The sequence below is a fragment of the Peromyscus leucopus genome, chromosome 9, assembly GCF_004664715.2.
Source record: "Peromyscus leucopus breed LL Stock chromosome 9, UCI_PerLeu_2.1, whole genome shotgun sequence".
NCBI lineage: Eukaryota > Metazoa > Chordata > Mammalia > Rodentia > Cricetidae > Peromyscus > Peromyscus leucopus.
In genome coordinates this window covers 79,723,552-79,737,557 of record NC_051070.1, presented here as the reverse complement: position 1 = coordinate 79,737,557, position 14,006 = coordinate 79,723,552, and the positions used below count along the sequence as shown (strand labels likewise).

Here is a 14,006-nt window from a genome sequence, read left to right as displayed (position 1 = left end):
CATGTCACAGTCTGTGCCCATTCCAGTCAATTCCAGTCTCATCTACTGGAGCCACTAACTAAGTGCATTAAAAAGACACTTTGGATTTACTTCTGTCTGCCCCATTCGTGGTTGGGATTTAACAAACATCTGAAAGGCAGGTGGCAGGAGACACATGAGTACTGTCCAGATCGAGTCCCCAGCCCCTTCATCACTGGACATGCGCTCTCAAGGTGATTCATACAGCTCAACAGCTTTGACGTGGGTTCATAGGGATCAAACAGGAAAACAGACCAATGCATTTGCCATTAATAACCCTCCTGCTACAGCTGAAAGGAGGCTCAACCATTGACAGAGAAGCACATTCGCCAAATGGAATAGCTGTGAATGCTTTACAGAAACAGTTACCAACTGGCATCATTGCTCGATTTGGTAGGTCTTGCCAAGATCAACACAGAGATGTGAACAGACCGATGGGGGCTGGTTTGGGGCGGTGGTGGTGGTGATGGGGGAAGTGGAGGAAGCTGGGTTTCTCAATGGGAAAATGCTTTTGGACTTGGGGCAAGGTACCAAGGTGGGCAGGGAGGCCACGTGCAGATTTGAAGGCAAGCTGGATGGAGAGAAGTTACCCCCAGACTCCCCAACCCCCCAAACCCAAGAACACCAAAACAAACTCTAAGGGGTCTAGCCATAGCAGCAGCACGGCCTCATTGCGCTGAGCAATTGAGAAAGTGGAGGAAGAAAAAGAAGAAGGAAGGGAGAAAGGTGGGGGGGAGGGGAAGGGAGGGGAGGGCGAGGGGAGGGGGGAGAAGCAAAACAAAATAAATGGAACCACAAACAGAACAATAGAAATAAAAATAAACAAACCAATAACAGAATAAAATTTGTAACTCCTTTTTTTTTTTTTTTAATTCCACAAAAGTTTCACAAGGACAACGTTATAGAAGAAAACCCCCAGCAGTGGCTAGGTCATGCAGAACCATTAATTGTCATACCTTGGCCCATTCTAGTCATCCTTGTTGCACTTTAGAGAGAGAAGTAAGCTATGTGAGTTTTACAATGCTTTGAAACTGTCATATCTCCTGTCGAGCACTTTAACTGGCACATTCTTAGAGTCATAAATGTTTCTGAGGGCATAACTTCATAACCTCCTTTGCAAAGAAATGCATGAAGATCTCTCATGATCCAAAACTAGGGGATATGTATATATAGTTATATATATAGTCTTATATATATATAGTTATATATAAAGAGATAGATACATGTCATATATAAATCAAAATACATAAGGACAAAAATAATTTGAAAAAAAAATACTTCCACTCACAGGACTTTTGAATTTACACGTATACAATGACTCCCCACCCATTGCTGGCTGGAGTACTGCACTGCCCCTGTCTTTGGTGTGGGAGGAGGTAGAGGTTCTGACCGAGCCTCACTATATTTGTCAGTAAAAGTGCTTGTCAATCACACAGCAAGCAAATCTCCAAAACCATCATGCCGGAGGGGACAAGGGATTCAAAATCTAAACCCAAAACAATCACCATAAAAACACCTTTTTAAAAAGAGATGCTACAGCTGTGACAAATTCTCCCGCCTCCTTCCTACCCCTTATTCTATCCATTGGCTTTCTAAGTAAACGTCTCAAATAGGTTCGTGTGCACCCAAGGCTAGTCTACCCATACCAGAATTTGGTGATGGTAAAGTTGGCCAATTCCTCAGAACTCCTATGTCCCTAAAATGTAATGTGCATGCATAAAACATCTGATTATTGCAAATTGGGAAAAAGAGATCAGTCTACCTTCCCTCCCTTGTTGACTAACAGTTAAAAAAAGAAAGAAAGAAAGAAGGAAGGAAGAAAACAAAAGACAAAAAATAACTGCTGAAATGTGCTTGGCTCCCTGTGGCAGCCTTCTCCTTCTCATTTTGAAAGGACACGGAGAAGCTCTCTCTCCCGTCACTCGCTCACCTATGTGAATTGGCTGTATGTTAAGGAGGTTGCCTATGCTGAACTTCTGCCAGCCTCTGCTTTGCGACAGAGCATCATACAGCTGTGCCAGCAATTTCAATGTGGTCGCTAGCTTTTGTCTTTGTTGAGTTAACCAACTGTGGTTCCATCCTCCTCCATCCTGATTTATCTAGCATTGCCAGTGCCTACAAAAACTGTTATCTGCCACTGGGTCTTTCTCCCTCTCACTCGCCACTGCCCCAGCCCGAATTCTACCTGGCCTCGGGGCCCTCATTAGTCAAACAAAGGGGAGTAAAAAGGTCCCCTGAGAATGCATGGAAAAATACTTGCTCTTTTCTGAGCGTTATTTATTCTGTACATAAGGTAAGTGATTCACCTTTTAAAAGATGTAAAAGTCCCAGGAAGGCAGTTCTTAATGACTTACATCTGATATTTATGATACATATGGCTTTTCATCCCAAATGTCAAAAGTGAAAGAAAAAAAACTGGCTATCCCTATGGCAGCACAAGGAGACAGAATAACAATTTAATATGCAACCAAACCTCTTTTCAGGTCAATGAAATGACTAGGATTTGATACATCCAGGAGTGGAAACCTGGTTTTTTCTTTGCATTAAAGTTAGAAACCTTCACTGGAACTCCTGAAAGAAGCTAGCTCTGAGACAAAAAGGCTTTGGTGAATAAGTAAAAAAAAAAACAAAAACTCTGATGCTCTCTCGAAACAAGCAGGTACTTAATCATCTTCTGTGCACACTTTGAAAGCTTTTCAAATGTTTTGCAATACTTCAGCCCAGACTGGAAACGATCAATGCATTTTCATTGCGTTTGGTTGCTCGTTTCGAATGATCATGTGCTAACTTATTGTGTGTGTGTGTGTATAAAAAGAGAGAGAAAAGAAATAACAAAACAAAACAAAAAAAATCAAAACCCAAAGCATTCTGATGATCTGGATAAATCAGAAAAGGAAAAAAAAAACCTGCTTTGCCTAACTGACACAGATCACAGGTGCTCCCTTCTAATCTGTGAACTCATTCCTGAAGTGAGCTATTTACGTCTGGAGGATGCCTTTGGTATATTTCCCCCCTAGATTCATAAATAACTTTTGGTCCGTCCGCTTATTTGCTGTTGTGTTCCAGGGTTTTATGGTGGTGAAATAAAAATGACAGCCACATGCACACTATCATACATATGCAAAATGTGTAAAAAAAAAAAAAAGGAAAGAAAGAAAACAAAAAAAAATAAAAAAGAGGAGACTACAGGGAACAGGAGAGTTACTCTGTTGGAATACCAACTGGGGAAATGAGAAGCAGATACGGTTTCACACAGGGTGCCGGTGGATACACATATCAAAGCCGCTCTTCCTGAACGTACTTCTGTTTGTCGCGAGATTCCCTGGACTTGGGCCGGTTCGGCCGATTTGCTGTAGACGGGATGGAGTGGACAGAGGAGCTCTTCTTACTGGAGGACTGGGAGGAGTGGGAGGAATGAGACAGGCTGGCCCGGGACTGGCCAGCGTTGTGGTCAAACTGCATCAGACAGAAGATCAGGTCTGTCGGGACGAGCTCGAACTCGTAGGGGGGATTGGTGATGACGTACCTAGACAGAGCAAGCAAAGGTGTCACAGGCTGGTCACAGGTGGAGCAGGCGCAGGACTCAACTCTCCCTGAGCCAAAAAAGAACTAATTGCCTGGCTGCTTCAGTCTGTCTGAGGAACTGGTTGATGTACTCCATCCAGTAGCCTCGCATTCTCTTCCAAATGAAAGGAAATCATCATGTTTAACTCAACAAGGCAGCCAGAAGCCCAGGCAAAGATGCCAAGTTGGCGCTGGTAATGAAAAGGCCACATCATAATTCATGTGAACCATATGCATTTTTCTGTACACAGGTCAAGCTCATGACAAACAGTCACCCAACTGCGCTGTCACTTCCATACCAAAATGCCCTGACCGTCATAGACACACACCACAGGGTCTCTGTTCGTCATGCCTAATACCTCATCAACAACAGTGCCCTGGTTACAAGAGCTTGACCCGATTTCTCCCTATTAGATCAAGCTTTCTCTAGATGGCTTCAGTGATCACCATGTTGCCTCTGCAACAATGGATCTGAGGTTCCCAGGAGACTAGGGAAAAAAATGCAGATTGTAGACCTGGGAGAGAGCTCAATGGCAGAACACTTGCCTTGCATGCAAGAGGCCCTGGATGTAATCGGTAGCACTGAAAAGATGGAGGAAGGAAGGAAGGAAAATGAACCAACTAAAAACAAAAGGGAAAAGTTTAAGTAACTTTCCCTTGATCTACTGACTCACAAGCCTCAGGTGGGGCTCAGTAATTTGGCCTTGGGAAGCTCTGTAGGTGAATGTCAAAATCACTGCCATGTAGGAACACATTCGTCTTCAAATTTTGTTTTTTGTTTGTGTTTTGAGACAGGGTTTCTCTGTGTAGCCCTGGCCATCCTGGAATTTGCTCTGTAGATCAGGCTGACCTTGAGATTTGCCTGCCTCTGCCTCTGCTGGGATTAAAGGAGTGTAGACCACCACACTAGGCATTTGTCTGTAACAATTTTTAACTCTAGCCATGTACTGTAATTTTCAGCCATTAAGTATTATATAAACATTGTTATATAATTTTTTAAAGTACAAGTATTTTTTTTCCTAAACACTATGGAAATTACTCTAATCACAGTATTTTTTAAATAATTTATTTTTATTTTGTGTGCATTGGTGTTTTGTCTGCATGATGTCTGTGTGTGGGTGTTAGATCCTCTGGAACTAGAGTTACAGACAGTTGTGAGTTACCATGTGGTGCTGGGAATTGAACATGGGTCCTCTGGGAGAACAGACAATGCTTTTAACTGCTGAACCATCTCTCCAGTTCCCAGTACATATATTTTTTAATCCTCTTAACGATTGTAATATACAGATCTGAGAGTATTTTTACTCTCTGGCACAAACTCCTGGATTTGGGTAATTCTAGGATTAATGTTTGTCTGCTATGAGTTTATATTAAGGCTGTAAGGAAAAACACAACTAGCATCCCCAAACTGTCATATAGTTTTGTTTAAGGTGATAATATAAAAGTTTCTTAAAATTAAGTATACAAAAGAAAGTGAGTCAATACAAAGTATATGAAGCAAAAAATATCATCAATGTGAAACATCTCTACATTAGGGACCAAGGAAGTGATTGGAGGAAACAAAGCTCGGGATTCTGACTTTTGTAATGGGGTCAAGGTGCTACTTTCCAAAACACAAATTCTTCCCTCAATGGCTTCACATTCATTTTTAGTAATTTTTAGAAAAGAAATCATTCTCATAACTCCTCGGCTCAGTGTCAGATTTCATGTGGGCAGTGTGTCAAAAGCATGCACAGAGACCTTTGCCTACAGGATACGAGGGAGGGCATCGATGCCACTGCCTTCGGGTGAGGTGGCAGACTGGGGAAGGCGCACTCACCTTTTTGTACACTGGCTGGGGGTGCTGAGGTGGGCATCTCTCAGCCGGTAAATTCCAAAACAAAGCATATTATACGTTTTCAGAGCTTTGCAGAACAGATCACCATAACAACCACCATCCTGGGAGACAACAAAGGAACCAAGAGAAACATCAGTTTTTATTTGCCTGGGAATCAAAGTGTGTGTGTGTTGGGGGGGGGGGCTTTTCTTAAAAGCTTGTTTTCTTTTCTCTGGGGTTGGAGGATCTATGCCAAGAGACTGTGGCTGAGGACATCAGCAGGGCTAACAGCCTGGACCCAGTATGTTTGACTTTAGGGATCTGACAACCACAGGGTTTCCTCCCGTGTCCACACAGTTGTGTCTATAGCTCCAACGGGCTCTGTCTTCCTTCGCCTGAGGTAGGGATGTGACACAGAAGGTCTCAGCTGTACAGCTAGAGGGAAGAAAGGAACTCTGCAAAGCAAGGATTCTATCCCCCCCCCCCCCCCCGCAGCTCAGCTGTGTCCACTGTGATGGGACTGTGTTGTCAAAACTGCCCAAGTGATAATGAAAATCACTGCAAGAATAAAAGAGCCCCCCCCTCAAGCCCTATGGTGATCCTTATCTTTCCGATAAGGACGGTGTGAAAAGCGCAATTTGCAGACCTCAGAGATGTCTAAGGGGAAGAGCATTTGGGAGTCTGCAGGGGAGATACCTGGGACTCACTGTACTAATCAGTTCACAACCACCCTAAGTTCTGGGACTTAACTCAGCAGGTGAAACAACACGATTGTTTGCAAATGCATAGAAAATTCTGGGCTTCATGCAGATATGTGTCTCCAAGCAGACAGTATTATACAGAGCAACACGGCTGAGTGGATTTATTAGGAACCGCAGGAATGTATTTGTCTTTACTATCACTGGAATTCCCACGATGGGCATATTAGACAACAAATGGTCCCATATTTGTCCATTATTGAAAATATTAATCTGACTCAAGTGTATTAGCAAGGAAGTGATAAGGATAAGAGTCACTGATTATGGAAGCTGACTTTCAAAACAGCTCCAGTCAAATATAGGTCCTGGTCCACAAGTAGCCATTTGATGTGTTACAAAACAAGACCTTTTCCATGATGGGACATTCTGGGCAATATTATTATTCGTGTGCAATAGGTATGTGCATCCCCAAGGCTCATGGTTCCACCCCTTAAACACATCTATGCAGGTGAATTTGGAATAACGGTCAAAATGACATACCTTTTCCAAAGTGTCTGACACAGAGTACAGAGCAATGAGTCCAGAGGCCCCAAAGGGAAGCTCTGGTCCCCCTCATTAAAGGAGGCCTAGGGAAGTGTGAGTGGATCCAGACTCAGAAATCCCCAGACCAAAGTTTTGAATTAGAGACCTCAAGACACAGAAAGGTACTAATTGAGGCCCTGTCACTCTGGCCAGTGATTTTGCACACACACACACAACTGCCTTGATGCTTCAAACCCACCGGAGCCTGGATGAAAAGAAGCTATGTAGATAGATACTGATGATGAGAACTGCAGTACTATGGCAAGATTAGAAAGCTGCAGGTCCAGAAGCTAATTACCTTGTCTTGGGCTAGTTCTACCCCTCTAGAACAGCCATCCCCTGCCCACCTCTCTGTCAGAACTAACATCTTGTAGCTAATAGAAACCTTTTGGAATTGATTAACTCAGCAGACCACTAGCTTCCACTAACCCCAAAGCTATGAATATCATCAGAGAGCATCTTGGCTGTCGGAAAGCTTCTGCCATCTTCTTGTATCTGCCTCTGATGGACCCACCAATGTATTTTAAAGTTGCCTTGATTTACAACTTTCTTTGTTGAGTAAAACTATACAACTTCATGAAAATACTTCTGGGTGGGAACAAGGAATTCAGCACAAACTAAATCTGTGTTCCTGAGCCATGATCCCTCAAAAGTGCTCCAGAATATACTATCTCGTATTCCCTTTTAAGATGTGAGCTGTAATTTTGTGTTAACAGTATATAGATACAAAAACTCTGGTAGCAGAGTTTGGGGCCTAGCATCCTCATGTTCAGATAGAGTCGAAATGGAGTATCTCCAAGATATAAGGCCCCCGAGAAAATGTTTCCTAAACTTAGCTATGTGGTGTTGGCAGCTACCCCTTTCATCTCTGGGAAGAAAATACTTGAGGAAGGCAGTAATGGAGGAGAGACCCATAGTTCCAAAGCCAGTATGCCTTAGTGCAAATTCCCTATGCCTCAGTTGCCTGGGAGAAAGACATCAACAATTTGGTAGAAGGATTTGCATGAATAAAGTATGGGGCCTGGTAAATAGGGCCCCATAAATTCCATGTTTTTAGGCTATTACTAAATAAAGTAATAGTCTATTCAGTAAATAGTAAATAGACTGGATGAGAGAAACATAGATGCCTAGATGTCACCGTTTGACACAGTTTATTCATATCAGGCTTGCTACCAACACTGTGCTCAGGAATCGTCTGCGTGGTACACTCACCCCTAAGTCTGCAAAGGGCCCATCCAACAGGGCTAACTGAGCCACTCGGCAACGGTCCCTGTTGGCCAGTGTCTGGGGAGTGCTGTAGCCCCCTCGAAGTGCATTCTCCTCAGCAATCAGAGCCTCAAGCTCTGGCGTGGCTCCTCCTGTCACCAGGGTCCGGATCAGGGTGAGGATATTGTCATTGAAGTATGTCTGTGGAAAGAAGGTACAGGAGAAGCATTCTTAAGCAAACAACCCATAGTCACCACAGCTGACATCCAAAGTACAACTTTTCTTGGTGTCTCCCATGTAAAGTTCTGGCCTGTCTCTTCAAATAATTTTCTGTGGGAAGAGAAAAGACAGCAGCCTCCAATTATTCTGTTCTTTTTTCTCCTGCCTGGTTCCACTATGGGATCCTGACTCTAAGAAAAGGAAAAATAAATAAATAAATAAATAAAAACAATTCAGAGGATTCTTCTTAAAAGGCTAATGCCTGAAACACTGGTGTTAGTAGATATGCAAATACTGCCTTGCTTCTGTAAGCCTAAAAACTGTCAACCCTGACACTAGGGACACAATAAAAGGCAGCATGCCTGGGCTGCTACCCAAAGGAGGGCGACCACTGAGAGCCTGTCATCCATATGATAGGAGGCCACCCACAAATGGCACAACTTCTTTCTGTCTGGAATTAGATGCCAAGAGAATCTTGCATGCCACACATGCAACAATTTATCATAGACTGTGATAATGGCTGGACCCAGAAGTCATCGCCAGGATAACAGCTGTATAAATCTATGAGCTGTGTGTCCTGATGTGTCTGTCTTGGTTTTTGCAAATAACCTCAGCTGTCTGAGGTGAATATAGCTGACGTAAAGAACTTTTCCCCTTACATGTCCATTTCTCTCCCTCATGGAACATCCGGAAGAAGGCAATGGCGGCTTTAAAAATTAATAGAATATCTAAGAAAAGACCTTAAAATGACATTTGTTACCCGGCCCAATTTGAGAAAATATCAGCTAAAGGCGGTATGTTCCATTTTCTTGCATTAGGAGAGTCAAGGCATCCAAATAAAAACAAACCCAATCTTGGATGTGGCTTTGGGTCATTTATGTACCTCTGGGGTGGGCTAGAAAGGACAGGTGCATCCTTTTTTGTTTGTTTGTTTGGTTTTGGTTTTTGGTTTTTCGAGACAGGGTTTCTCTGTGTAGCTTTGGAGCCTGTCCTAGAACTCACTCTGTAGATCAGGCAAGACCTGAACTCATAGGGATCCACCTGCCTCTGCCTCCCGAGTGCTGGGATTAAAGGCTCATGCTACCACACCAGGCGGCAGATGCATTCCTACTTGTGACTTCCTTGAGTTTACCTGGCAGTGAATCACGGGGAACAAAACAGACAGGGTTGGGTCCTCATCCTACTCTGTCACTAGCTCTGTGTCATCCCTGGGCGTCGGTGTTTAGAGTCATTAAAATCAGCATGGTTGTTAAGGTCAAGTGTATATGCCAAGAATTCTCCATGGGCTTCTAAGTTAAGAAGATGCGGGGGGAGGGCCCAGTTTTCATGTCCCTTATGGAAACACCCAACCAAAGAGCACATAGGATTCCAACTGCAAAGAATGCTGGGAAAGTTATACACAGGCCACCCTGCTGAGAATTGATGCTCAAGAGTTCAGCTGTTCCCTGGGGTAGACAAGCCGACCTGCGGACACCCAAGGGAGTGTGGGATGGCTAAGGAGGCTGGAGTCGTGCTGAGGTTTCGTGCTGAGTTCACATTCCAGAAGTTTGAAAGGTGAAGTCAGCACCTTCGAAAGTGATGAAACATTTTTGGTCGCAGTGTTAATTATCACCTATAAATCAGAATAGCAGAGCAGCTATGGGATCCCTGATTCTCAATACCCGAGGGACTGAGAAGAAACTCAGGGTCCAGGAAGTGCTGGTAAATATGTCTGACCTGAACCCGGAGACATGAGGGAAAGGACTGTTGTGGATGGTGGTCGACAGTCACTCTCATATCCAAACATCCTTTGATTGTTCTCTTCCCTGTTTATTTTTGTCCTAGAAGGTGGAAGGCCATTATTGCCCTTCATCCTGGAACCTCTCATCTCTCAGTCAGCCTCATTGCCCAAGCTCCCTCCAGAGCCGTGGTTCTCAACCTTCCTAATTCTGTGACCCTCTAATACAGTTCCTCATGCTGTAGTGACCATAAAATTATTCTTGCTGCCACTTCATGACTGTAATTTTGTTACTGTTATGAATCATAAGATATGTGATATGTAGGATATCTGATGTGACCCTCGTGAAAGGGACATTTGACCCCAAAGGGGTTATGACTCACACATTGAGAAATGCTCTTCTAGACTAAGGAAGAACACAGTGAAGGTCCTGTGAACTACATCCTGGAGACTTGTTATATTGATCAAAGACACACAAACATTTCCCAATGTTTTCCCTATGGTCAGAGATCCCATCCAGTCCTGTCTACCACATTAAATGAGGGAGACCTGGACAGAGAATTGACAAGTACCTTTGTGCTCCAATTACCATTCTAGACCAATGGCTGGGTCATTATGCTAACAGCAGGTAAGTAGACGGCAAACATTCACAACCCCATTGGCTGAACCACTGAATACTCCCTGCCAAAATCTAGAGAAATGAGGGACATTTTCTTTCTTTCAAAATGAAATAGTTTTCAAGATAAATGCAAAACAATCTGTTTTTGACTGGATAAGTAGTCACTAGAAGATCTAACTGGCGAAAGTGCACAGATTAAATGATAGTAGAGTGATCGACCCCAATGGGAATAGCTTTAACACCCTCTCCAAGGCTCGGGGAATATTACATAAGGAAGGGCAGAAATAGCATAAGCCAGAAGATGGGGAAATGCACCCCATAAGAGGTCTTCTGGATATGCCATGGCCAATGCACTTATTAACTACAGTTGTAGTTATCTCCCAAGACCTGCACAAAATTGGGCCAACTACTATTTCATCATGAATAGGGAAAGAGCCAGGGGGGGCCACCCCCGCTTGAGGAACTGTTGGCAACTAAAACCTTCTGGAAAGGCTAGTTTTCTTCAGTGGTGTGGCCACTGGCAAGTTTCCTTGCCCCAGTAAGCATCCTACCACCCAAGCTCGTGCAAAAATCGCTAATTAAGCTCAGTGGACCACATACAAACTGAGCATGGGAAAGTAGAAAGGATACTTACTGAAACAAAGGGATTCAGAGGGACAGGGAAAGGAGAAGAAGGAAGTAAAAGTGACTAAAACTCATTATGTATAAATGGGTGAAACTGTCAAGTGAGAACAAAAACTAAATAAGTAGCATACTGGAAAAATTCAACAGTTAATTCATATTTTAGGAAGGAAGATCAGATGCTTTCCCCATGTGATCAGGATTAAAAAGGTTAATTGTCATGGCTTCTATCTTAAATGGTGTTGGAAGTTCTAGTCAGTTAGAAAGAAATAAAAGATATTCATATTGGAAAAGAAAGAAGATTATCTCCACTCACAAGCGGCCTGGCATTGTATAAAAGAAAACCCCAAGGAACACTTAAATGGTCATAGGTAATAAGAGTTCAGTAAGATTTCAGAGTACAAAAACAACATGCAAAAAACCCAAACTTTTCCCTATGTAACCAAGAAAAACTTAAGAAACTCTACTTTTAACAACATTGACAATAATAAAATGCTTAAGAAGAAATTTATTCAAGGAGTTCAAAGGCTGGTAAACTGAAAGCTACAACATTACAAAAAATAGGAATAAACTCTAAATAAATAGAAAGATATCCCATGTTCATGGATTGGAAGATAACATTAAAATAATAACAAAACCCTTAAACATTATACAGATTAAAATCATTCCTATCAAATTTCACATGTAATTGCATGAAACATAAAATGTTATATCAAGTATATAAAAAGTAACTAGAAACCAAATTGGAGGGGCCCAACCCCTGATTTCAGCATATACTACAAACAGTGGCATGATGACTGGCCAGTGGAATAGAACTGAGCATGTAGAAATAAACTCATAGAGCTGCTGTTAACTGACTTTTGATGAGGGTATCAAGAAGCTTTATAAAAGACAGAATAGTGTATCAAATAAACAGTTACAACAACTGAGCATCAACAAGCAGAAGAAGATGTTGGACCTACTCCTCACACTATATATAAAACAACATGAATCAGACCCAGATGTTACAGCTAAAGGATAGAGTGCTAAGGAGAAATAATAGTGGCAAATCCTCAAAACTTCACTTTGATAATTATCTTAGATAAGACATCACAATCATAGGGTACACAAGAAAGCAATCATTTGTATCTTGTAATATTTTTAAACTATACATTGGAAGTCACTGTGTAAAAAGTAAAAATTCTCTGTAGAATTAGAGAAAATATTTGAGAAAAATTGTATCTTGTAAGGGTGTAGTATCCAGTGTTTAAAATCCTCCAAGAACACAACAACCAAAAGGCAATAAATTTGAAAAATAGAAAAAAGATGAGTCTTGAATAAACATTGCCTCAAAACCAGGTAGGTAAGTCATCAAGAGACACAAGGAGGTCTGCCATCAGCAGTCATGAGGGCCACACTAGTCCAAATCTAGATAAGTCACCAAGAGACACAAGGAAGCCTGCCATCAGCAGTCATGAGGGCCACACTAGTCCAAATCTTAAGGAGAGCTCATCTTGACCCACTGAGAGGGCTGTGATAAACCAAGTGACAGATAAATAGCAAGAACTGATGAGAATGTGGAGAAACTGGAGCCCTTACAAACTTCCAGTTGGACTGTAAGTGCTCCAACCATTGGAAAGCAGTCCAGAAGTTCCCTAAGTGAGTCACGTTTGAGTTACCATAGGACCCAACAACTCTACCTAACTATACCCCAGGGAAATGAAAGACACATCAGAACAAAACCTCATGCAGAGAGATTCTAACGGCATCAGGTGCCACAGCCAAAAGAGCTGGAAACAAGCAGCAATCCCTTAATGGATGCATCACACGATGCTAGAACCATGGAGCCCACATTATTTGTGCATGAAAAGAAATAAAGCACATGCTACAACATGGATGAGCCATAAAAACAAAAGCGATTCCACTTCTATGAAACACCCAGAAAAGGCAGCTCTAGAGAGATAGGGACAAATATCAGTGTATGTTCAAGGCTGAGCGGCTGAAGTAGTAAGGAAAATGAGGATGCATTTCTCCTGGAAGTTATGAGAATGTTCCTAAAGGATCCTTGGAGATGTTTACATATGCTTAAAAAACCCATAAAATTGTATACTTGGGTGAATTTTATGGTCTATTAATATTCCAATAAGACATTTCTTAAAAGAACTGGTTAAAAGATAATTACATGGTTAAGAGATAATTATGTTTATAATGGCTAAATTTCCATATGTGGAGTAGAAGCTGTAAAACTGAAAACTGTGTAAGTACATACACATGTATACATGTACATGTGCACATAAGAACCCCCCCCACACACACACACAGGGTCAGTGATGAAGAATACATGTTTTACTGTTCTTAAAAACAACAGCAAAAAAATAGAAAACTGATAAACACTGAAGACAGAGATCAACATCAGCAGTGTCCACATGTTAAGGAGTGATCAGAATTCAAGAAGCTAAGACAAGAAGGCACTTCAAACAAGAGCAACCTGTCCTGATAGGGAACGTGAGCCTAAGAAATACACCAGGGGGCCCCACCAAACAAATAAGATCAGTGCCAGGTCCTGTGCCAGGTGACTATTTGAAGTTAAATTATAAAATGGTGAAGGACAGTAGCCTGCAACACTCCTAAGAACAAAAGTATAAAATTAAGGAGACTCAGGCTCCCATAACAAACATTAGAGGCATGCCAACTAAGTGTGAAACAAAACCTTTGTTCCAAGAATTTTATAGGCCATGAAATTGTCCATCTAATTTGTGGAAACAATAGAAATGATTCTGGATCCTTGGGTACTGAAGAATTTATTCACTTCATTTTCAAATATTATTTTATTTTAAATTATGTTTCAGGGATATGCAATGAGTACAGGTACCTGCAAAGGTCATAAGAGGGTGCCACACCCCCTGGGGCTGGAGTTACAGGCAGTTCTGAGCTACCCAACCAGGGTGCTAGGATCCGAACTTAGGT

General features: G+C 42.1%; 1 protein-coding gene across 33 annotated transcripts in view; it reads right to left on the bottom strand.

The window, feature by feature from the left end:
• The window catches only part of Kcnma1 (potassium calcium-activated channel subfamily M alpha 1), a 709,897-nt gene that overhangs the window by 13,774 nt on the left and 682,117 nt on the right, over positions 1–14,006 (bottom strand). For 15 of the 33 annotated variants that reach the window (XM_028879668.2, XM_028879669.2, XM_028879677.2 and 12 more), the window contains 3 exons: positions 7,891–8,085; positions 5,402–5,520; positions 3,320–3,544 (listed from right to left, as the gene is read on the bottom strand). In XM_028879668.2, coding sequence (XP_028735501.1) covers positions 3,320–3,544; positions 5,402–5,520; positions 7,891–8,085 — 539 coding nt within the window. Of the gene's footprint in view, positions 1–857; positions 3,545–5,401; positions 5,521–7,890; positions 8,086–14,006 lie in introns of those variants that run through there. The other 18 variants (XM_028879652.2, XM_028879662.2, XM_028879663.2 and 15 more) reach the window with 3 other exon arrangements.